We start from the raw sequence: 25924 nt of genomic DNA, 5'->3' as shown, positions 1-25924 counted from the left end.
AAAGATCACATGTTGAGTTGCCAAGGAGATGGCTTAAGCTGAGCGCCCATGCTGCCTCCCTAAGATTCTGCAATTTATTAAGAGACTCCGTATGACCAACGGAGACGAAGACCACTAGGCCTACACTACAAAAAAACAATACAAAGAGTAACTTTTTCCTCACCATTACGCACAGTATCTCACCAGTCTTCTTCTGCATCTTGACTTCGTTTCCTGGAAATCATTTAAGGGCCAACCACCCATCTCAACTTTTACGGTAAGGTCGACTTGCAAGTTCTTACATAGCTTCTACAATTATTCGGCTTGTGTTGTTAGAATAGCCTTCATGTTATGCCTTCCCCGCCGCCGTCCCTTGTTGGAATGTTATTTACTTAGCCGTAGAGTACTACGTAGGCTACTTCACTAAACCCTGGGGACGGGATGAGAGGTCAGTGTCCTAACATGTATTGAAACTTCGTCGTTTGGAGTAGGCTAATGATAAATCTTTGTTGCAAAACAACGCAGATAAATGAGTTTACGATGTCGCAGACGTTACAGTGTTGCATAAAGAAGTTCCCCACCTAAGAACACACAAGTTGTGTTTAACAAGTGTAATCGAGCGGGGGCAACAGCGTATATGGACCTAAATGCTTTGAGAACAATGTATATTTAGACCAGAGAGATTAGTTGGTGTTCTGCTGCCGCGGAGCTGTGTCCATATTCGGCGCTCTTACTTTCTAGGAGGTTACGAGGATTCTCTCAGGCATCATAACCAGTGGTATGGTAACCTTTGTGGTAGGGCACGACCTCTGCCTTTCTTGGCAACTTGTCCTCTTGGTTCGGAGGTCCTTGGTGGCGTGGATCTTAAGTTTTGGCCTGTGAACGCAATGATACATTTGAAAAAAAGTGATAGTTTGTGCGTTTTAATAACGACACATGATTAATCTGTATCCTCTGATGTTGTCCAGGTGCTTTGAAAACATCACATCAGCAGAAACACACGTGCCAATAGATGCATGCCTCTAGGAATCGATGTGAAACAACATTAATGCTGTCGTTTTAAGGTCTATGACCTGACCTTAATATCTTCCTGCATTTGAATGAAATCCAAATTAACCCTTTATAAATAGTTTGTTTATAATTCACTAAAATGATTCATGGAATTACATTTTGAATATTCCATTTCCACTTAAATGAACACATTAAATGATTCTACTTTATACTGTAGGCCTATGTACATTCATTTTAATCTGGAGTTAGTGAGCTCGGGAATATGCTAACTAATGGAGGAGTGCTGGGAGCTCAGGCAGGCCTTGAAAAGTCCCAGATTAAAAGTCATGGGTATGGCCCAGGTTGGTGTTGAGGTTACGCTCAGGGTCATCAGTTAACTTGATTAACTCAGTTTAGTGATTTTAGCATTGTAGGCTACATCAAATATCAATCACCCAGTGTTTGTAAAGAGAAAACATATTGTAAACGAACAGCAAAGGTTTACAGGAAAGCATGGAGTTCATGTTCATAGAAAGAGAGGACCATGTGAAACGTTGGCAAAATGTGTGTGTGAGTGTGTTGCGTCAAAGCCACAGGTGAACAGATGGTAGCGGAGTAGGATGGTTCCCCTCCCATCAGCCATGTGGGGCTTTAAACTGAGCTAAATACCAGGAAGAGGTGGGGATAGCCAAGAGAACGAGGAAGAGGTGGTTTAAAAAGAAAAGACAGAGAGAGAAAAGAGGGACAAAGACCTGCTAGATGAAAGGCAGCAGCTGGGAGAGCGAGGGACAAGAGAGAGATGCACCGACGTAAAGAGTTCACCAAGGAAGAGGAGAGAAAGGGAGAGAGAGTGAAGGATGGGGGAGGGGAGGATAGTGATGACCTGTCAGGCTTGATTAGACCTATCTCTGTGGGGGGTTAGTGTCCGGGAGCGACGTGCCCCTGAGCAGACACAGGAGGGTAGAAGCCTCTCTCACAGTCCTTCTCTGACTCATTACATAGAGAGAATGGTTGACTCCACTCTTCCACGTAATTTGGTTTTATTCACTCCAAATTCCTGCTTTTGCGGTGTTCAGCTCTGCTACTCATAAGGAAAAGGACTATTATCCTAGTCAGAGAACCGTGTGGAACCTTTCAGGTTTAACCAGCTGAACCTTCAACAAGGACTCCTCATCACAGAGACGTGATTGAACCCCTCAAGGGGTTGAGTGGAACCTTTAAGGTGCTCTAAGTGATGCCATGCGTGTTTTAGGCTAAAACATTTTATGTCACTTACTGTAAACATCACCTAACCAACCGCTAGCTGTCTGTGTCCTGAATATCACTGTAAAAAAACGCGATCTCTGTGGACAGCCCAGGCTCCAGAAACGGCAACAAAAACAACCTGGGCAAACCTAGCCCATAAAAACATAACAAACTGTTCCAGCAAATCACAGACGAGATGCGCGTTTAGGAGAGTTTCAATTGCACTGGAGGGAGGGGGACAAAGTAGCGAGCTAGCTTTCTGTTTTGTTTGAATGTCAACAGAAGTGATGTTACCCAGCATTGCTTAGAGCACCTTTAACTGGTTTTGCCAAAGAACCATCTTTTGATGCTGTGACTCTCTCAATTTTTTAGGCTGTGGTTTCTCTCTCTCTCTCTCTCTATCTCTCTGAGAACAAGTTTTCTGGTCTTTTTGTGATGTTTCCCTACATCTCTTTCTCTATTTGAATTTACATGGGCTAGAGAACATGTGATGCCACCCTCTAGTTTCGCTAATGGCACAGTGGCCAGGTGGCTTGGAATAATAGTGGGATCCGCAGAAGTAGATGGATCCATCCCAGAGTTCAGGCAGTTGATGCCAGAATGATATTAAAATATGGTTGTGCTTAGAGTGTGGGGGTTAGTTAAAACTAGAAAGCAGAGGATTCTGGGTAGTGACTATGGAGGGGACTCAAATAAGGGCCCAGGAACAGAGTGACAGGGCTGGGGTGTCCTTCAAAGTCCACGCAAGACACCTTGTGGTGCTGTAGGTAGTCCCATGCCCAAAGTTTCCTAATCCTGATTAATACCCACACTACACTTTAAATAGAAAGTAATCCACAGCAATCATGGGTCAGGTTACACAGTGGTTTAGTCCCCTTGCCTTTATCTCTCTCTCTCACTGTTAGTTGGCTAAAAATGCGTCAGCCAAATGTAATGTAATGTAAACACAGATGCTCACACAATACACTCACCAATACACACACATCCTAACACACATATGCATAAGTTTAAACATACACACACATCCTAACACACATATGCATAAGTTTAAACATGCATAAGTTTAAACATACACACACATCCTAACACACATATGCATAAGTTTAAACATACACACACATCCTAACACATATGCATAAGTTTAAACATACACACACATCCTAACACACATATGCATAAGTTTAAACATACACACACATCCTAACACACATATGCATAAGTTTAGACATACACACACATCCTAACACACATATGCATACGTTTAAACATACACACACATCCTAACACACATATGCATAAGTTTAGACATACACACACATCCGTGTTTGTGGAGTTGATCTTGTAACATACATTCTAAGGTTATTCTTCTAAGGTACACTTTCCTGACTTTCAGTGTGAAGTCAGAGACTGAAGAACTCTGAACACTATTTTAGACATATCTTGTTTGTTTGTTTATTTGTATGAATTTCCATGCCAAAAGAAAAGGTTTACCATAGGTTTTGGGTAATTGGTCAAGGGTGACTCATTTATAACCTGGAAAAACACAAAGATGAAATGTTTAAACTACATGTATGTCATCATGAAATGTTGAAACTTTATCCATTGCTCCCCTCGTACAGCTCAGCTCAGCCATCTATCTATCTATCTATCTATCTATCTATCTATCTATCTATCTATCTCTTTACTTACCGGTACTCCTCTATTACAGTAAACTAAATATCTTTGGCATTTGGACAAAACAAGACATTTGAAGACATAATCTTGGACTTTGGGAAACACTGACATTTTACACTATTTTCGGACATCGATCAAGCAACTAATTGATTAATCAAGAAAATAATCAACAGATTAATCAATTATGAAAACAAATGTTAGTTGTAGCCCCACTGTTACCGTTGAATAAATAAGAACCTTCGAGAGGCTCTCCATATAAATAAATTTGTTTCTTTTTTAATGTCAAAGTTCAAGCTGTCTCTTGTACTAATGTGCTGAAAATGAATCTAATTGTAGTTCAACTATACCTTTGGATTGCAGATGGCAACAAGATGGTGAACATGCAATGGATGCCTCTTTGACAAGAGTACTCGATAGCCTATTCCTGTGATCTCTTTATGCCAAAGCAAGACACACACACACACACATCCAAATATGATCACATCACACATGAATGGCTCCATTATGGGCGACTCCCAAACCGGATCTGCGGGCACAGCACACAACAAACCTGGGACCAATCACGGGGCGTTGGAGTGGGACGACATCACAGATGACACCACCACGCCCACCCACACCGAGCCCTCGCGCTGCTCGGCACAGATGAAGCGCATCCAGCACTACCAGGAGGAGCTGAGGAAGAAGCGAGAAGAGGAAGGACGCCAGCGGCAGGCCCAGACAACGACGACGACAACCAGCATCAACTCCTCGCTGCGGCTCAAAAAGCTCTCCCAGGACCCTTGTCCCAAGGTGGGCATCGACAACCCCACGTTTGAGCCAACTGAGTCGGACAGGAAGGAGTCAGTGCCAGCCTTTGACGGTGGAGATGCTGGACTCGGTGAGTGGATGCTGGAAGGGTTCATCATAACTAGAGGAATGGAGCCAATGTTCTTCTCATGTTGGAATAGGCTCATTGAAAGGGTCCAGTGGTTCTCAACAGTTCTTTGTGTCTTCAGCATATCTTTGCATTCATCATGTGGCACATGAGGTCGTCACAGTAGGGTCTTCTAGGGACTATTCAGAACGGTACAGAAGCTTTGTCTGGTATTTCAGACAATCTTTGGCTTTTTACAGTATAGAACCTACAGAGAACCTCTATACTTATATGTAGGAGACTAGCACTTGCCTCTAGTGTGACACTGCCAATGTGTCTCAGTTCTGGTCTGTATGTGAGACGGAGATGCATTACCATTGTTAAGTTCACTGGTTCAGTGCCTTGGCTGTTTGGTAGCCTCTGAAATGAATGAATGAATAAATACACTATAAAGTTATACAATATTCACAAGCTATGCACTTAATGGCTGCAGAAAGAGGCTTGATTCTAGATGATTCTAGATGTGGTTGATGTGTAGGGTGCCTGTCCCTAAAGGGTTATAGTGTGACCGAAGCCAAGGAGGTTGGAGAGCTGGGAGGTGTAAACCTCTAGCTCTCTGTATCCTCAATAGACTGTAAATTCCCATGCCCGGATACTGAAGATTAAAGCTCATTAAGAGTGGCACTGGCATGAAGCAAGTTCCAGAAGCATGTTGTACGTAAGGGAACACTTCATCCTGAATCGAGATCACAGTCACAGTCAAGCAGAGCACAGGAGATGATGTTGATTTGTATTATCAGTCTAACTGAAAAAAATATGTATAGTATAGTATAGTTGTAAAAAAAATTGAAGATTCAGTTCTAAGGCTTCTGCCTAACTGTTACAGTTGCATATTGTATGGCCTCTATCATTTCATGCTGTATATATCGCATTGTGCTAAACTGAGTTTAACACAGAATTACAAGGGATAATCTGAGCAGGAGACCTAAGTGTGCTTGGTACTTACCACTTCCTGAGTAGATGAGTAGGCCTACATGTCCGTACTGGACATCAGGAATAGTGGTTCCGGCATAATATGTTTCTATGTTGCATGAAAATCTCTTGGACATGGTGTGTCTTTGGGCAGTTAAAAACAAGTTTGTCTTGAAGAGCAATTTTCTGCAGTGCTTTCAGCTGGGAGAGAAAGAGATCTGTTTGTGTGGTTTGGAACGCTGTCAGTATTATGAGCAGGTCACAAGGAATGCATTCTTTTTTGTCCTGGAAGAACACAGAGAGAGAAGAGAGAGAGAGAGAGAGAGAGAGAGAGATGACCACAAAGAGCGAAGAGAGAAATAATTGTTTACAGGAAGCAGTTGGAAGGCAATCACTCAGTAGTCTGGAATGAGTTTTTGTGATTCTGTCATGAATAGTGCCTGAAACTTAAAGATGATTTAAAGATGCTCAAAACCAAAACAGTGTAGTATGTGCATATTTCAAACAGCTGTATGATATGATCTCTAAATATGTACCCTGTCATTGTGTATAGCCTCATGCTATGTATAGATTGGGCATGTGTATGGTTTGGAATGTGCTCTCTTGCTTTCTTGAAAGTATTTCTTTTAACACGGAACAAAATTAAGCACTTATTAGACAGACAGTTTTGAAAGATAGATTAAACTTTATTTTTGGTGTACAACAGTTGTGTGATACATAAATATTATAAATATGATTTAAATATTAATATAATATTATAAAGACAATATTGCTAATAAAGGATAAACCCCTCCACCCTTGGGGATGCTACATTCACCCATTCAATCTCTTTTCTTGTCTGTCTGACTCCCTCCCTGCCTGTCTGCCCTCCTACCTCTCTGACCGTCTGCCTGTCTCTCCCATTCTCTACGTTGCTGTGGTCCCCGCTCTCAGAAGACTACCCTCGTGATAATAGTCATCTGTCAGGTAAGCTGATGTCTCTTTTTGTGTCATTAGTGTCCTGGTGCCCCCCTTCCCTCCTCTTCCTCCTCCTCCAAAGGTAATTAATCACCTTCAGTCTCACCTCATTACCGCGTATGACCCCCGTGTCACACTCAATTAAACATCAGATTAACAAATGGCCTGTCTGAGGACGAACGGAGTGTCCAGAGCTCTGTATGCCACACCAGTTTGAGGCGGACGACAGTACCAGGAATTCATTTATTATGATACCAGAGGTGCGTTCAAATTTGCAAACATAGGCAAACGTTTGCAAACAGTTTTCCGTTAACCTTGAGTTTTCAGCGAACGTTTGCGAACAATCGCAAACAGTCTGAGGAGGTAGTTTTCCGCGAACAGACAGTGGAACTGGACGTTAGTTTGACGAAGGCAACAATGCAATTACTGTTACAATGGAATGTTAACACCAAATCGCTCAAATTTAACCGTTCAGAAAAAACACGTTCACCACAAATGTTCGCCATTGTTTGCTGAATTTGAACACACCTCAGGTGTAACCAGTTCAGCCACACCGGAGTCGAGCACATGGGGAGAGTGAATTCATTCTCCATGACTGATTTGTCATTAAGTGCTGTGGCATTGAAGCACTTTAGATCTGTGCAAAGGTGTCAATATGTGGGTGTTTGTTTGTTTGTTTGCTCAAAAAGCAGAAGTTCCCTGAGGGGCAATATATTACACAGCTACCAGTTAAAATGCTTAAAAAATGCATTAACACAAAACACAACACAGATCATAGATCACAGAAAGTGACAGAGTATCACACACACTCACTCACTCACCCGCACACACACACTAGACTGGTGCCACTGTGTTTAAGTAGAATGTGTCACTACCGTACCAGACCCTTGCGGACACCCATACTCATCAGCGTGTCTCTGTGTGTGTGTGTGTACCAGAGCTGGATGACCTGCTGGTGTCCCTGGAGCAGGTGCACCACTGCCTGGGCGCGGACCAGCAGAGCCAGGAGGACCTGCAGCTAGTGGTGGAGCTGCTGCGGACCTCCGACTTCCAGACGGCCTTCCAGCTGCACTGCGCCATCGCCTTGGGCATGCAGCGCGTCAGCCCCCCCTTCCCCCTCACCGCCCAGGCACAGAGGCTCTGCCAGGAGGTAGGCACACCATGCACACACACACACACACACACACACACACACACACAAACACACATGCACACACACGGCACGCCAGCCAGCATGGAGCATGGCTAATGTCAGCTGGCTTGGCACTGTATTAACCTGACCATGCTTCATTTTATCCCTAGACCTCCTTGCATTGCAGATACTGTACTTGAGTATACGGTTGAATATGTATTTATGAATTTACATAGTACTTAAACTCTCAGAGGTGTATGTTATTACAATGTATTAATATGCTGTTTCTCACACATTTTACATTTTACATATTGCAATTTATATATATTACATTTTATTGCACTATACCTAGTTGTGTTGTTCCACTGTAATAAGTCCAGTGTCATGCAATGTAAATGGTGTGGGTATCATAATAATGAGGCTAATGCGTTAATTCAGTTGTAAGAAAGAAAACGTGTCACTTGTATAACTCGTATATACTTTTAAAAATGACTGTCTGGTTATTATAGCCACACCCTGTATAGTTTGGCCTTATTAACAATAGCTTTTGGGTATGGCTATTGGTATACTGAGGTCTGTACTGGCACCAGTGGATAAATGGGGAGGCTTAATGACACAGCAATACAGCCAGCTCATAGTCATAATACCGCTTAAGCTGTTGAGTAAGATTGATTCTAGTAGAGTGTGTGAGTGAGATGTCTTAGACCGGTGATAAGGAATTCAGCAGCTGTGATGTCTAAAGTAGATTATGCATTGTCATATCTGTGTGTGTGTCTAAAATGAATCCAGTGGAACAGTAGGGAACAGTAGGGAAAGGTAAGAGTGTAAGGGAGACAAACTGGTTCCCTTGTATATTGTGAGGTTCCTGAGACATCTGAAAGTGAGTGTGGAGAAGGAGTCTGTCCTCGTTGTGCTTGACAGTGCAGAGCAGAGTGTGTAGGGGGAAGGAGATTGTGGGCGGGGTGGGGGGGGGGGAAAAACACACACACATACATACACATACACCTGTGTACAGCTCCCACGTGCTTAACAAGACAGAAATTGTTTGAGCGTCAGTGTGTCTAAACTAAGTGGCTATGGCCTCCTGTACTCTGATTGGCTGGCACGACCGGTAATCCCCTTCCGACCTAAGGGTGAACGGGGCAGCAAGAGGGGAGGAGAGAGAGAGAGAGAGAGAGAGAGAGAGAGAGAGAAAGAGGGAAAAGAGAGAGGGAGAGTGATTGGTTGACTGACTGTGTATCTTATGTCATCTCGTACCTGTTACAGAGAAAGAGAAAGATCATCAGATTTGTCAGCATGACGTCTTGATTTGAAATTACACATAGAAAAATATCTCATTATTTTAAGGTATATAAGTAAGTATAAGTATATTTAAGTATATATACTCTTTTGATCCCGTGAGGGAAATTTGGTCTCTGCATTTATCCCAATCCGTGAATTAGTGAAACACACACAGCACACAGTGAACACACAGTGAGGTGAAGCACACACTAACTCGGAGCAGTGAGCTGCCTGCTACAGCGGCGCTCAGGGAGCAGTGAGGGGTTAGGTGCCTTGCTCAAGGGCACTTCAGCCGTGGGTGTGGGCATGGGAGAGCAGTGCTCAACCACTTGCCTCACCCACATTTTTTCTACTGGGTCGGGGATCGAACCGGCAACCCTTCAGACAAGCCCGAAGCCCTAACCAGTAGGCCACGGCTACCCAGGTGATGAATGCTATGTGTGTTGGCATGTAGGGAAAGTGTGTGAATTTTTGTATTTGTGTAGAGTACAGACTATTTTGCCCTAGACTTTTTTACAGTGGGTACTTGACATCTACATTCGATGACATTTGTCAGAATCTATTCAGAACTTTTGATTTGATATGTTGAGAAAGTGAACATGTTTTTCTCCTCTAATATATGATGTTTTAAATATTTGTGAATCATCATATTAAGACATTTCAGAAGTTAAAACATTCTTTAAAAAATAAGAATACCATGAAAAATATCAGTTAAGCTTTTGCGTGCTTTGGTCACTGTTAACTTAATAATATCAGTACTACAGTGTTTCGTGTTGTCTGTCAGGCACTAAACTCCTTTAAAACACCATGACCACTCTGGGCCATGTAACTGATATCAGTTCCCTTGTATTGTCACACACGTCACACACACACCTGTTAACTTAAGTTAATTAGAATCCCAGCTAAAGCTCCAAGTTGCAGGGGACAACTCAAGTGTAGCTCAATCCTTGGCTGCACTCTCCAAAGCCCTTTGAGATGACCCTGGTCACCTCTGTGCATACCAGCATCACCCAGGTGCTAACTGGGCTGTCCTGGATAGACATCCGGATGTATGAGTCTTGCAAAGCTACATAAAATATATATAAAATATGGCTGTACTTTTAGTTGCAAAAGTCTTTAAATCACTATGTTTTTTTAACTATTGAAAGATAAATGTTGCCCTCTTAAAAGGAGTAAGTTCTTTTCTAGATTTTGTGCACAAGCTTTAAAGGGTTCTCACTTCCAGTTGAATATTTATTTTGTGAAAACGTTGTGCTATTTGTTGTCTGAGATGCTGTTTAGAACCTTCAGGGTCCTTTTGGGGGCGGGGGGGGGCTGTGGTGCAAGAGTCCTCAGGGTGCGCAGAGGTGCGTTCAAATGTGGCAAACAGTGGCGAACGTTCGTGGTGAACATGTTTTCTTTGAACAGTTAAATTTGAACGATTTGGTGATAACTTTCCATTGTAACGGTAATTGCATTGTTACCTTCATCAAGCTCACGTCCTTCATCAAGTTCCACTGTATGTTTGTGGAGAACTACCTCCGCAGACTGTTTGCAAACGTTCACACATGTTTGCGAATTTGAACGCACATCAGATACAAGTCCAAGTGCCCAGAGTTCTAGGTTCGAATGCAGCTCGAGGCCGTTTCCCGAATTCAGCCTGATCTCTCTCTCCCACTTGCCTGTCACCATATATAAAACAGAAAGAAAATATATGTTTTGTTATGTTGCAACTGAATTTTAGAAACTTTCCTTATTTCCGTCCTCCTCTTCACCTTCTTCTCTCTTCAGGTGGAGAGTGCCATCCAGTCCAGCCGGCACAAGGAGGGCCTGGAACTCAAAGCACTGCTCACCTCTCCCCACGTCCAGGTAGGCAAGAATTCGCCTCAATCTGTTAGCAGATGATTTGATAGAGGGGCACTAACGACGTTTTTTTTTTTTTTTTCGCTGTACTTGCATGGCGCGTACATTCTGCTTCAGTTTTGTTTTCAGTGTTGCCTGGGGGTAAGACTTTCACGCACAAGTGCACTAAGACAACATAGGCATACACAGACTAACAAACACACACAAACAAACAGACAGACAAATCCAGACTTCAGATACAGATACAATTGGGCGACACATGGACACCTATTAACAAAGACATGCATTGAGACACACACCAGCTACTGTACTTAGACAAATCAGTCGGAGACACACACACACACACACACACCTGCTGTGAATACACACAAACTTCGCACAAACTTCGCCACATATACCAAACTGTCAATGAGCATAGAACTAGGTGAACTCACTTGGACTATGAAAATAGACCACTTACTCGGAATCTCAATGCCACTTTGACATACAAAGACTCATACAAGCTCATTTGACTTGCTAAGACCACACACACAATAAGGTCCTATTTTTGAGGTCCCACAAAGTCCCAACAACACAAGGGAATGAAATCGGATCACAAGGTCAGACCAATACAGGCAAAGAAAATCTGTGCACGTAGACCTCTGCACCACCTCTAAGAAAAAGCGATTCGCATGTAAGTGACAGCGTCCAGTCACAACAAAGAGCCATATCCAGCAAAGGCTCCCAGATCGCCTCAGACACAAGCGGGTGGGAGTGATTGAGCGAGTGAGTGAGCTGGCAGACGGGTGGATTCTGGGTAGGGTTGCGTGCCATGGGTCAGGCAGATGAGAGAGAGGGAGAGAGGACAGGGCAGGGTGCCCACGACGAGGATTAGCCCTGATCGCGCCCCAGCCGTCTGTATTCACGCCCCCGCCGGCATGGTGCCAGGGTCTCGGCTTGGGGAGAAGCGCCACAAGGGTGTGTTTCCCCAAGAGAGAGAGTTATTGTGTGTGTGTGTGTGTGTGTGTGTGTGTGTGTGTGTGTGTGTGTGTGTGTCTGTGTCTGTGTCTGTGTGTGTGTGTGTTTGTGTGTGTGTGTGCAGGCACGTGTGTCTCTGTCTGTGTGCTTGTTTCTTTATAGATGTGTGTGTGTTTTTTGTGTCTGTGGGGCCCTTTAGGCGACATCTACATGTGTGGTGTATGTCTGCCCACCTGTGTGGTATTTACAGACCAACAAACAACAGATTCATTGGTGAAACAGTGTGGAAAATGTGGACTGGTAAGACTAAAGGCTATGTGGCGTGCACTGTGTGAGGCTGAGGAACTGAGGAAGTGGAAGAGAGGATGAAAGACATGGAGAGACAGAAAGAGAAGAGAGATAAGGGGAAGATAAAGAGTCAGGATGTTGAGAGATGTGAAGTTCATTGTGTCAACATCAACATCACCATGTGGAGTCAGTGTTTCCCACAGAATTAAATTATATTTGTGGTGGTAGGTTTGCAGAATTAACTTGAATGCAACAGTTTTTAACAAATTAGCGCAGCGTGGTTATGATGCTAACCAGATTTAAGCACAATTTAGTACAACCTGGAAGATCATTGTGTGGTGGTCAATGTTGATATTGTGGTGGGCCGCCACAAATAAGTCAATGTATGGGAAACACTGGGAGTGATTACTGAGTGGTCATACTCATAGCTTTGTCTCCATAATTGTGTATGGAAGGCATCGGTATCCGAACACACTGTCTGTGTCTGTTGGTTGAAGGGTGTGCCTGTATGCATCTGTTTATGTATCTGTATTTATACATGCGTCTGCATTGAAGTTGGTGAAGCAGTGTGTGTGTGTGTGTGTGTGTGTGTTGGTTGTTGGGTGTCGTGTCCATGTGTGGTGAGCTCTCTCTCTGGCACACTCCTGTGATGGCTATTGTGGCGGTGAGTGGGATGCTGGGAGATTAGCGCTGAGATTGCAAGTCCGTTCAGGGCTTAGCCCTAGCACAGGTTCCTGCTTTCTCTCTCTCCATCCCTCTCTCTCCCTCTCTCTCTCTTCCCAGCCTCTGGCTTTAGCATGTGTGGGGAGCCTAATTCAGACTGACACCCATTAATCGCGGAGAGCGCTGAGCTTGTCACGTCAGATGAGCCAGAGGAAACAGCTGCTGGACAGCATTGCTGGCTAACGGCTAACAAGCAGAAGGCAGTTGACACAAGACTAGATGAGATGATGAGAGACATCTTGCTGTGGGCTGTGTGGAAGAGGGGCAAGCAGGAACTGGGGAAAATGTCTGTTTAGCAGATAGTTACGTTTTGTATGTGTGAGTATAAGTATATATACTCTTTTGATCCCGCGAGGGAAATTTGGTCTCTGCATTTAACCCAATCTGTGAATTAGTGAAACACAGCACACAGTGAGGTGAAGCACACACTAATCCCGGCACAGTGAGCTGCCTGCAACCACAGCGGTGCTTGGGGAGCAGTGAGGGGTTAGGTGCCTTGCTTAAGGGCACTTCAGCCGCGGCCCACTGGTCGGGGCTCGAACCAGCAACCTTCCGGTTACAAGTCCAGAGTGCTAACCAGTGGGCCACGGCTGCCCCAAACCTGTATGGAAGAAATAGGTTAGAATTAGCATTACATTCCTTGTAGACCTGCTAGCATTAACAGACATCTACAAGGTTTATGAGGAATGAGGGATCATATTATCAAAAATATGAATAATATCACTGAAACAATCCAAATTTGGGAAGAATAAAATCAACTTAATGTCCCTTTAATCCTAATAATTGAAATACTAATGTAAATGATTACCTCAAAATGAGATGGTCCCGGTCAGCATAGATGTATTCACGCAACTGTTCTGATTCGATATTCTAAAACATCAACAGGTGTACTGGCCATCTAAACCATAAATACTCAGCCATGGTGTTTACCGTTTATTTCACTCGTGTCTGGTAACACCCAATAGACATGTTCAAGAGGTTTAAACATTAATTTTGGCCAGAGGGGGTCTTCACATGTGGTTGCAGTTCGAGTAGGAAATTTCTCCCTATTTGTTCTGTGGTCCATTTCTGCCAGCCATAGTTTCACTACTGCTCAGTCTGAGCTGCTATTATGAAAAGGCAACACTAATTAGAACTGCCCCCTCACAACTGGGGGTTCAGGATTCAGTGCCCCTGAATGACCCCTCATTAGCGTTCCCTGAACACCATGTCTGCTTTGGCTGTTTTCATGTCAATGGTCAACACTAGAGATGACACAACTTGACAAGCCCCACAGACACACATACACACACACACACACACTTACACATACACACACATGCTAAGACATTGGGCCTTGCTTCATCTTTTCCATTTGTATATTGAAGTGACAGGCTTTGGGTGATCTGCAGATGCTTCAGTCTGAAGACTCAAATAGGCTTGTTTCTTTTCCTTTGGTTAATACTGGCCCTCTCCTTACCTCTCCTCTCCACTCTTCCCTCTCAATGTTCTTGTGTCATATCTCTCTTTTCTCCCTCTCCATCCCTTCATTTTTCTGACTCTGTACCATTCCATCTCCCCTCTTTCCAATCTCCCATTCCCCATCTCCCTCTCTCTCCCCCACTCCATCTCTCTCTTTCTCCTCCATCCTTCTCTGTCTCACCCTTTCTCCGATAGGCTCTGATGGAGGCCCATGACGGTGTGGCAGAGCAGGAAGTGGACCCTGAGCCCAGTGAAATGGCCCTCTCTCAGTATGGAGACACAGTCAAACTCGTACGGCTGCAGAAGACTCGGGACATACCCCTGGTAGGATTTACTAAACACTAAACAAAGACTCTCTCGCACACACACACACACACACACACACATACTGTACACACAGATCTATACATTTTAAAGCAACGCCATGTAAGTTTTGCTCTCGGGGTCCCCCTACAGTTGGGGAACAGTATTGTCTTCTACTACTGTCGTAAAATCTCTCAAGGTTACACCATACACGTGCATTTGTTGACAAGCCGATACCCCCGAACTCTGCAAAAGGAGTTCTCACGTCTTGGGCAGACTGCCTGCGTTGCGTGTGAAATGTCTTCATCCCAGGTACAGAGGCATTTATTTCAGCATGTCATATGAATATAATTTCATGGGTTTTATTTTTTTCAAACGCCAAAAGATCGCGTAGCTCACGTTTGCAGGCCATTATCATTATAGTAGCCTATTGGCTACCTGTGGTGGGGAAAGTGAGGTATGCCCTAAAGCAGTCGAATTTTGTAGTTCTTTTTGTGCTCGGGTTACCAGAACCCTGAAGTTCAGTAGTGCCAGTAAAAGCGATACAGACCCCGTCAGGCTATGGCAGACGTGTCATTCAACCCATTGTAAGTCGATGTACCATCACAAGGGTCTTGGAAATATATTATGAAGGTTGAAAAACTCCATGGTGTTGCTTTAATTATGTATGTGTGTACAATGCATCTTAGTAGTAGTACGGTCTTAATTGTTAAGAGCATGTTAGTGTTAAGCTATTTAAAGACCACAAAGGACCACCTGTGAATCCAGGATCTGTGAAGATTAACCTACAATGTGTTTGTGTGTGTGTGTGTGTGTGTGTGTGTGTGTGTGTGTGTGTGTGTGTGTGTGTGTGTGTGTGTGTGTGTGTGTGTGTGTGTGTGCGTGTATGTTTTGTGTTGTGTGTGTGTGTGTGCATGTGATATGTGCATGGTGTGTGTGTGCGTGTGTGTGTTATGTGCATGGTGTGTGTGTGTGTGTGTGTGTGTGTGTGTGTGTGTTAGGGAGCAACAGTGCGTAATGAGCAGCAGCGTGTGGTGGTAAGCCGTGTGGTGAAGGGGGGAGCAGCGGAGCGCAGCGGGCTGTTGAGGGAAGAGGACGAGATCCTGGAGATCAACGGCATCCCCGTCAGGGGCAAGAACATCAGCGAAGTACAGGAGATGATGGTAAGACATACACAAAAACACACACGCACACACACAAATAAACAAACACTCACACACACTTAAACACACACATACACAAATAAACAAACACTCACACACATATAAACACACACATGCACAAATACACAAACACTCACACACACTTCAACACACATATACAAAAATAAAGAAACACATTCATACACAAATAAACAAGCACACACATATACCCAATGAACAACACACACTTAAACACATAAGCCACGTTTACATGGACTGTTTTTTTTTGTTTACATCTGTCTATTTACGTGTGGTACGTTCTATTCCGATTAGGTGCTCTCAAGCGCTTTAGAATCTTTGATCGGAATAGCCGTTGTTGCCTAGCCTGGAAAATCCAGACCCTGATAATCTAGAAAGATTAAGGGTCTGGCAAAGAACAATGTAATGGCCCAACTCGAGGGGTGGCAACAAGCATGCATTTAAAAATCTCACTGCACGCAATTGGATAACACTAGACCATGTTTACTCTGAATTATTTCGGACTTCGACGCAATTGGATAACACTACGACCAATGTGTACTGTCCTCCAACGTTGCAGCGCTGTCTTCATCAGTTTAGCTGGTTCCCCGGAATGTTGGGGTAAAAGTAACGTGCATCATTGCTCTTTGCCAGAGTGTCTCGCAGAGACAATTCCATTGTGCTCTCCATTCCATTGTGCGAGAACTCTGGATTTCCAGGGTAGTTGTTGCCTACTTTTCCTTGAGAAGATACAGCAGGCAATCCAATTTACCGTATACATGGCTGTTCAATCGGAATATGAACGGTGTACACCACCTCTTTCATTCCGATTAAAATGTCTGATCGGATCAGGCATTTGTATTCTGATTTAGGTGTTTTTATGAGAATTTTTATTCCGGTGAGGTGTTATTCCTGCTGCTCACACACTAAATCTTTGCTTGTCACACAATTTTCTAAACATGTCTTCCAAAAGCTATAACCCCACACCAAATCTGCAAAACCACTAATTCTCAGTGTTTGACTCCTAAAACACATTTTGCAAAATACCACACACAATTTTCTACCTAACATACAAAAATCTAACAGGAAGTAACTTGATTTCGTTTTTCAACACAACCCATCAAAATGGCACACTAAATCACCAGTTCTTGACTCTCTCTTCACATGTGTAAACACTCATTACTTCAAAGTCAAAGTCAAAGTCAGCTTTATTGTCAATTTCTTCACATGTTCCAGACATACAAAGAGATCGAAATTACGTTTCTCACTATCCCACGGTGAAGACAAGACATATTTTACCAATTTAAGTCCACAGACAAACATAACATTCAAGTACTTTAATGAACACCATCCAATCATTGCCTTAGTATAGGCCTGTGAATAGATACACTATACTCTCTATATAGGTATAGACCCTTTCAATCTGCTCCCAGAAGATTTCCGGTTGATAGGTTAGAACCAATGCAGATACTTTGAAAGGAAAATTACAGTAATCGGACTTTAGCTTATGTTCTACAAAAAGTCGACTTATTCTATTTTTGTTTGTCCCCAAGTTACCATTAGCTCAATACATTGTTCTGTGCCTCCAGAAATGCCTTAGGAATGCTTAGGAATGTTTGTTTCTGCAGTTGAAAGTGCCTATAGGCCTATGAATGCATACCCCCCCACACACACACACACACACACACGCACACACACACACACACACACACACACACACACACATTTCTTTGGAAAAAGCAGTCATTTGATAGTAGTCAGTCGTTTTCAGAACTCCATGTACATCTGGTGGTCATTGTATTTTGCTTTGTTTTTTTCTTGTTGGCTGTAAAATACTGTATTCACAACAGCGACTTATTTGGCAAAAATCACTATTTTTGGTTTCAATATTGCTTGCATTTTTACTGTGTATTTCAACTTCTCTCTTTAGATACCATAACTTTCACTCTTGTATGGAATACATATATAAATCCCATGAAAGACAGAAGAGCTTTAGGTTTTGAGCACAGTGTGTACATGATGTATCCAAAATGTCATATTATGACAAAAGTGTTTATAATGTGAGGCGAATGTTTGCTTTAAAGATGTGTTTATGACATTTTGAATGTTGTGTGTCATTTTGCTGGAGATTTGAGGCATTTTGCATTTTGTGAGCAATTGTGGGTTTTGTGTGTAGAGTTTTGAAAAATAGACATAGAGTTTTAGTCAGCAGCCAGACCAACAGATACCATGTCTTAGCTGAATCACTGAAGCTAAGCAGGTGTGGGCCTGGTTAGTACTTGGATGGGAGACCTCCTTGGAAAACTAGGTTGCTGCTGGAAGTGGTGTTGGTGGGTGGCCAGTAGGTGGCACTCTTCCCTCTGGCCAAAAAGATAGATCCCAATGCCCCAGTGCAGTGATGGGGACACTGTAGGAGATGCCGTCCTTCGGATGAGACGTTAAACCGAGGTCCTGACTCACTGTGGTCATTAAAGATCCCATGGCACTTATCGCGAAGAGTAGGGAGTTCCCCGGTGTCCTGGCTAAATTCCCAACCTGGCTCATTCAATCTGGCCCCCTAATCATCCCCCACTGTAATTGGCTCATGCACTCCCTCACTCTCCACCTCAAGCTGGTGTCTGGTGAGCGTTCTGGCGCATAATGGTTGCTGTGTTAGTGCTACACATTGGTGGTGGTTACTAGTGAGGTCCCCCCTTCCATGTGATGTGGTTTGAGTATCAAGAAAAGCGCTATAAAATAATGTGTGTGAACAGTTGTAAAAAACCTGTAAAAGTGTCCATGTAAACGTGGCTATAGATACATGTGCACACTGCTAATGTTTTTCTCTCTCTCTCTCTGTCCCCCCTTCTCTCCCTCCCTTCATTCTTCTCTCTCTGTGCAGTTGGCTATGAATGGCACACTTACCTTACTGCTCATCCCCAACTCCTGCGAGAACCCTACGAACCGGCAAAGTGTGGTGGGTTTATCTGTTTGTTTATGTGTGTGTTTCTGTTTGTGTGTGTGGATGGAACATTAGGTAAAATCACTAGTCATATGCATCATTCAAGAGGTGTGTACAATGTGTGTGTGTGTGTGTGTGTGTGTGTGTGTGTGTGTATATCTCTCTGTGTGTGTGTGTGTGTGTGTGTGTGTGTGTGTGTGTGTGTGTGTGTGTGTGTGTGTGTGTGTGTGCACGCTTACACATACGGTATGCATGCCTTTGCCATTATGTCCTTGCTGCTGTTGTGGCTGACGTTCAGAATAGCACCCTGACCCCCCCTGACCATCTCTCCTCCTCCCTCAGATGCACGTGAAGGCCTACTTTGATTACGACCCCTCGGAGGACCCCTACTTGCCGTGCCGAGAGCTGGGCCTGTCCTTCCAGCGGGGGGACATCCTGCACATCATCAGCCAGGATGACCCCAACTGGTGGCAGGCCTACAGGGACGGTGAAGTGGACAACCAGCCCCTCGCAGGCCTCGTCCCTGGTAAGAGGCACCAAACACTGGGGGACTGGGTGGGAGAACACTGGGGCTCTGGACGTAGAAGAGCACACACACACACATTTTCATCTGGGACCCATCCAGCACTAGCCCAGTTTCCTGACTCACTACATCATTTCACTTCGTGAAGAGAGTCTGGCATCTTTGTCTTTTTTTGATCAGCCGTGAATTTTTTTTAATTTGCTACATCCATTCTCTCTTTCTCCCTCTCTCTCCCTCCCTCCCCCCTTTCTCTTTCTCTCTCACTTTAACAGGAAAGACCTTCCAGCAACAGAGGGAAACTCTGAAGAAGATAATTACAGATAAGAACCCAGAACATGCAGGTAATAACACAGTCCCGCAGGCATACGGACACAGCCCCATATATAGCTTTATGTGTACAAATATACACATACATATAAATATACATTTACAAATATACATTTTACGTATCATCACCTTCGTAAAATAAGGGCTCAAGTAATTTTTTGACAAATCATCTCTATTAATTTTTTGGTTAACTTTGTTGTGTTTTCTGAAAAAAACGGAAAAAAAGACATATACCATTATTTTAGGAAGGTGACAATATATTGTTGTAATATTCTGTGTACTCCCTTAGTCCTAACTGTAAAAAATGACCTTTAGTAAAACCTGAAAATAAATTGGCCTAATTCAATTTCAAACGGCAAATCTATTTTGCTTCAAGACATAACCTGCTAATCATTACAAAAAAATATCTGTGGCCACTCAAGGAAAAGTCATCCAATACCAAGTTGAAAAAATGAGTTTTGTCCTCCGTTAAACATAGTGGCTAATCATTTTTGATCCTCAAGACAACACAAGAAACTTAGCTTGCAGTTAGAATAGGGTTAAAACAGAGTTGACTCTTGCTGTGGAGGTGTATGTGCTTGTCTCTCTAATCTCCATCGCTCTGCTCTCAGGAAAGATCTGGTGTGCCAAGAACAAGGGCAAGAAAACTAGAAAGAGGAGTGTGCGCAAACTTGACAGAAGCACAGGTGAGCAACACAGACACACACACACACACACACACACACACACACACACACACACACACACATACACACACACACACACACACACACACATTCAAACCCAGCAAATCCATATCCGTGGATTGTTGAAGGACACTCACAAAGGTCAGTTGAGATCAGATATCCTAGGTTTAACTCACAGGTTTGTGTGCGTGTGTTGTGACTTTGTAGGCTTATGTACTGTTGTCCGTGTGTGTCTATGTGTGTGTGTGTCTGTGTCTGTGAGTGTGTCTGTGTCTGTGTGGAGTTAATTCCTAAATCTCCCATTTTCCTAGACACCCTGGTCACGGTAGCCACGAGTCTGGGCGCGCGCAGTAGGGAGCTAAGCACGTCACAGTGTCTGTGAGATTGGAGTCCACCTTAACCAGAGTCCCACTGTCCCCATACTGCTGCTGCTGTTTGGGTTCTTAAACCCTCCAGAGCCTTTACTGTCCTCCCACAGTTAGTTATACATGTGTGTAATTGTGCCATTGCTCATCAGGATATTAATAGTAATAGTGATAGTGCAATGATGTGTCACAAGATGTCCCCAACACTAACACAGTCCAATGGTACTTTTCCACTATGGGGTAAAACCCTGGTGTCTGGGGTAAAGCCTCAGACTTTTTATATTCCATGATTGAGGCTGGACCGGGGCCTCAGATCAGGGCCGAATCAGGGCTGAACCGAGGACTTTTGGAATGGAATACGACGCAACAATAATACCGGAGAAATTAAAAAAATAGACCGGTAGCATTTGTTTAGGGTTGCCTAGCAACATAAGTGGCTAGAAACTAAACGACTCTCTTACTTGTCTCTCTTTCCTCCTCTCTCTCGTCACTCTCAAGGGTCTCAAGGTGGGCTTTGGTCTGTAGTCTCCCCAAGGTGACGTAATGCAATGCATTGTGGGGGAAAGGACAATCATTGCAAACCGCCGTAAAATAGTACATACTTTTTCGTATTATATTCCGTTTTGTGATGCCCAACAACATCAAATACATCAACATAAAATAAACAGTTTAAATGTTTATTACCAACAAGCAAATTGCGCAAATTCGTTGGAAAATTAACCCTGCAACACAGCCTTTAAGATGTATGTCTTATCTATATCTAGAGAGTATAACCGTCAAGTCTACAAGAATGATAAGGAATTTTGATCATGCATTACAAAATCTAATTGATTTAATGCAGTAGTTTTTTTACTCTTTTTTACATTTATTGCTACTTTCTACAGCTGTTACTCTCCATCTTAACAAAGCAAGAGGATGAGCGCAAAGTTTTCATAAAAAAGCTTATTAGCTTCATATGTATTAGTTTACTATGCTTATTTAAATATTTATCTATTTACACGTTTATTTACATATTTATTCATTATTGTTATGCAATGCAAACTGACACTGTAAACCCTCCCAGTGGTCTTACCTTACCTCACTGTCTAATTCAGACAGTGATGAGTGTGCATGAATTAGGAAAGTACCCTAGGAATTGAGTACATTTTGTTTAAGTTGTTTGTAAAGATCCAGTCACACCACCCTTCCACTTACCTCTCTCTTCACCTCAGAGCACCACAATGAAGAGATTTTAACCTACGAGGAGATGGCTCTGTTCCACCAACCGGCCAATCGCAAGCGACCCATTGCTCTGATAGGCCCGCCCAACAAGCGACAGGACGAACTGAAGAGGAGACTATTGGCAGCTGAGCCGAATCGGTTTGCCAGTGCTGTGCCACGTAAGACCGGCACACACACACACATAGCACACACACACAGCACACACAAACACAGCACACACACACACACACACACACACACACCACACAGACACAGTGTTAGATATATAGATAGATATATATATAGATAGATAGATAGATAGATAGATAGATCTTTATTGTCATTGTATGCGATACAACGAAATTCTGTTGGAGCCATCCGAAGCATAAAAAAATATATATATATATATTTACGTATATATATGTGTGTATATATATATATATATATATATATATATATATATATATATATATATATATACACACACACACACACACACACACACATACACCAGCACATTCTCACCCAAGCACATCTCGCACATACACATTAATCTTGCACATACACATTCATTCCATGTTCACACAGCAGTTATTGCACAGAGTCTGATTGCACTGACGGGGTAAGGGGTGTGTGTATGTGTTTATGATTGTATATGGGGATGTGTGTATGATTTCTGTAATATGTTCACGCCGTGAAGTGCCCTTGAGCAAGCCACCTAACCCCTCACTGCTCCCCGAGTGCCACTGTAGCAGGCAGCTCACTGCTCCGGGTTAGTGTGTGCTTCACCTCACTGTGTGTACACTGTGTGTTTCACTAATTCACGGATTGGGATAAATGCAGAGACCAAATTTCCCTCATGGGATCAAAAGAGTATATATACTTATACTTAGAGAGGAACACTCAGGCCATGCACTTCATGTAGTACTATAAGCAACACTAACAGTTTGCCTCTTGAATGAACTTTTGCTCCCAATGCTACACTCTCTATCAGTATCAAGGCTTATTGACACACAGGTGCAACAGACTGTTAGGCCTTCCTGCACAAACATAAAGAGAAACAGAGAAAATGGCATTTAAATCATGGCCGCTCATCCCCCTTCACCCCTCCTCATCCTCAGACACCACCAGACAGCCCCGCCCTCATGAAGTAAATGGGCGCGAGTACCACTTTGTGACACGGCTGAACTTCGAGACGGATATGTCTACCGGAAAGTTCTTGGAGTCGGGCGAGTTCGAGAAGAACCTCTATGGAACCACTACCGACTCTGTCCGACAGGTTATCAACTCGGGACGCATCTGCCTGCTCTGTCTGCAGACCAGGGTAGGCGCGTGTGTGTGTGTGTGTGTGTGTGTGTGTGTGTGTGTGTGTGTGTGTGTGTGTGTGTGTGTGTGTGTGTGTGTGTGTGTGTGTGTGTGTGTGTGTGTGTGTGTGTGTGTGTGCGCGCGCGCGCGCATGGGTGTGTGTGTGTGTGTGTGTGTGTGTTTTTCCAAGTGTCTTTGTTAGCACACACACTGCTGTTTCCAGCCTCTTGTAGTTCAGTGCATGCTGTAATGCTGTACTCGGTCATTATCAGGGCTTGTGTGCTCTGGCAGAGACTTGTGTAGGGGTGAACGGGTTTGAACGGGTTTAAATTTTGAGTGAGCTGAGATGACCCTGTTACACAAACACCTTCTCCACAAATAGCAAAAGACTCAATCCAGAGCCAACCACTAGAGAAAGTGTTGTTTATACCAGGAGAACTATATCCTTTCCCAGAACCTAATAGCAGGATTTTTTTTTTTTGCAATTTGAAGAATTATGTGAATTATCATAACAGGATGACTGTGACTTTGTAAATGAATGGTAGGTCTGACAACCTCAAGAGCAGTTGTGAGATCAGGATTAGTAGTGTTTATTATCAGTGTTCAATGAACATGGTCACACGACTGTGCTCTTGTCTTTGTTTTCTTTGCAATAGTTTGTATTGTAGCACTGTTATCACAAATGTTGCTTTCCCTGTTCTCATTCCTCCTCTCCTCCGCTTTCTTTCCCCTGTAGTCCCTGCGAGTGCTGCGCTCCTCCAACCTGAAGCCCTACATAATCTTCATGGCACCTCCCTCCCTGGAGAGATTGCGCACCCTGCTGTCCAAAGATGGAAGCACACCCAAGGTAAGTGTAGAAATATGCAATGACTCAAGTCATTATCTTTGTGCAGATATGCTCAATGTGGCTCTAACTCCGAAGACAAAACAATGTGGCTCTAACTAGCTAAGACAATGAGGGATTGAAACTGAAGTGGTTCAGATGTTTGGAAGACTGCTTGTATACATTTCATTCACAGTTTTATACAGTATACAGTATCTAATTGAGGATAACTCATTTGACATCTTTATCACATATTGCTTGCCCATTCACTACAAGGGGACTATCACCTTGTCTGGCTGTCAGCATAGGTCTCCATGTCCTCTTTCCTCTTCCCCTCTCCAGGTGGAGGAACTGAAGGATGTGGTGGACAAGGCCCAGGAGATGGAGCAGAACTTTGGCCACCTATTTGATGCTGTCGTCATTAACGATGACCAGGATAGAGCCTATCAGGATCTGAAGCGCCTCATAGACAAACTGGACGTGGAGCCCCAGTGGGTGCCCTCCTCGTGGCTCTGCTGAGGAGCCTACAACGCCTTCAGCACAGGCAGTGCTGCCCCAGTTCAGTCAACTGACCTGGGAACAGACAACTAGTGGCTCTGGTAGCTGTAAAAAACCTGAACTGTTAAATCATTTAGACCTGGAGAGATTAGCGAATAATATGATTCCAGGTCAGTTGTGGGGCTGCAGTGGGGACAGGAAGTGGAGTGAGGACTAATTTCCCATCAGCTTCTGTCATAAGGGGAGGGACTTTCTGCCCAGGGTAAGGAAGAATGGTCCATTGGTAGATTGCAAGCAAATGGTTGCCATAGAGATTCCCATTTAGTACGAAGGTCAAAACAGTAGACTGTTAAGTCTGCCTTTTTAACAGAAAGGGATCTTAGGAGGGTATTTACAAATCTACTTTCAAAGACATGTTCCGGTTGAAATATTCAGAACCAATGCAGATACTTTGAAAGGACAATTACAGTAATCGGACTTTAGCTTGCAGTAATGTTCTACAAAAAGTTGACTTTATGTAAAATTTGTCTTTTTACTCTATTTTTGTTTGTCCCCATGTTACCATTAGCTCTATACATTTTTCTGTGCCTCCAGAAACACACACACACACACACACACACTTATCTTTGGAAAAAGCAAAGCAATTTGATAGTACTTAGACTGGCAAACTTCAGGAACACTCAGGAATCAGGTTTATTCTGTTACAAACAGAGAGGGTAAAAAATGGTCTATGGTTTATGTAGGCCATGACACAGAGGCCATGGCCTCTGCTGTATCAACCTCTCTCTCTTCTTCAGTACTCCATCTTCTAGTTCTAGTTCTTCTGATTCTTCTCTTTTGTATGGGTTAAACAAAGAAAGAATTGGCGGCAAAACAAGCCCACGTGATTGGTTCTCCAGATGGGATCAGACACGCCTACACACACCTACTTCACACCTATGCATTCTTATCTGAATCAGCATGAGGAGAGATATCCTATACATCAGAAATATCACTTATAGAATGTTCCAAACATTCTTACAATTAAATCATTACAATCCTTGTACTGAGACTATTACAATGATACCAAACATGAATACATTCACATTTCATGACATGGATACGGTATAGCACGGTAACATCCTTTGTCTTGTGGATCTGATAGCCCTTGAAACCAGTGCATTAGCATTTCATTGGGGGAGGGGAGGGTGTCTGTGTTTATTGCCAAGAGGGGCCACGTGGCTAACTAAACCAGTCTTGAAACTCCAAAATAATTCCCATCAGTTTCAATATTGCTTGCATTTTTACTGTGTATTTCAACTTCTCTTTGTAGACACCGTAACTTTCACTCTTGTATGGAAATACATATATAAAGCCTAAGACAGAAGAGCTTTAGGTTTTGAGCTACAGTGTGTACATGATGTATCCAAAATGTGGAGATTTGAGGCATTTTGCATTTT

General features: G+C 43.3%; 1 protein-coding gene across 1 annotated transcript; it reads left to right on the top strand.

Moving 5' to 3' along the window:
* The first annotated feature begins 20 nt into the window (after positions 1 to 20).
* On the top strand, positions 21 to 24965 carry pals1b (protein associated with LIN7 1, MAGUK p55 family member b). Its single transcript, XM_048250567.1, has 15 exons — positions 21 to 256; positions 4249 to 4765; positions 6647 to 6679; positions 7609 to 7820; positions 10854 to 10931; positions 14550 to 14678; positions 15659 to 15820; positions 18699 to 18773; positions 19101 to 19284; positions 19554 to 19622; positions 20220 to 20294; positions 21871 to 22038; positions 22981 to 23183; positions 23901 to 24011; positions 24330 to 24965. The coding sequence occupies exons 2-15, from the start codon at positions 4363 to 4365 to the stop codon at positions 24504 to 24506; spliced, it is 2079 nt and encodes a 692-aa protein (XP_048106524.1). The 5' UTR covers positions 21 to 256; positions 4249 to 4362; the 3' UTR covers positions 24507 to 24965.
* Positions 24966 to 25924: the final 959 nt, after the last annotated feature.

This window comes from Alosa alosa, chromosome 8 (genome assembly GCF_017589495.1).
Source record: "Alosa alosa isolate M-15738 ecotype Scorff River chromosome 8, AALO_Geno_1.1, whole genome shotgun sequence".
In the NCBI taxonomy this organism is placed as follows: Eukaryota; Metazoa; Chordata; class Actinopteri; order Clupeiformes; family Clupeidae; genus Alosa; species Alosa alosa.
The sequence above is the reverse complement of the archived record's forward strand: the minus strand, read 5'-3'. Positions and strand labels throughout refer to the sequence as shown.

Coding starts and splice junctions, on each gene's coding strand:
- pals1b (XM_048250567.1), top strand. CDS start 4,363: ATGATCACATCACACATGAATGGCTCCATTATGGGCGACTCCCAAACC. Junction 15,821..18,698: donor GCGAAGTACAGGAGATGATG/GTAAGACATACA, acceptor CTCTCTGTGCAG/TTGGCTATGAATGGCACACT. Junction 22,039..22,980: donor GTTTGCCAGTGCTGTGCCAC/GTAAGACCGGCA, acceptor CCTCATCCTCAG/ACACCACCAGACAGCCCCGC.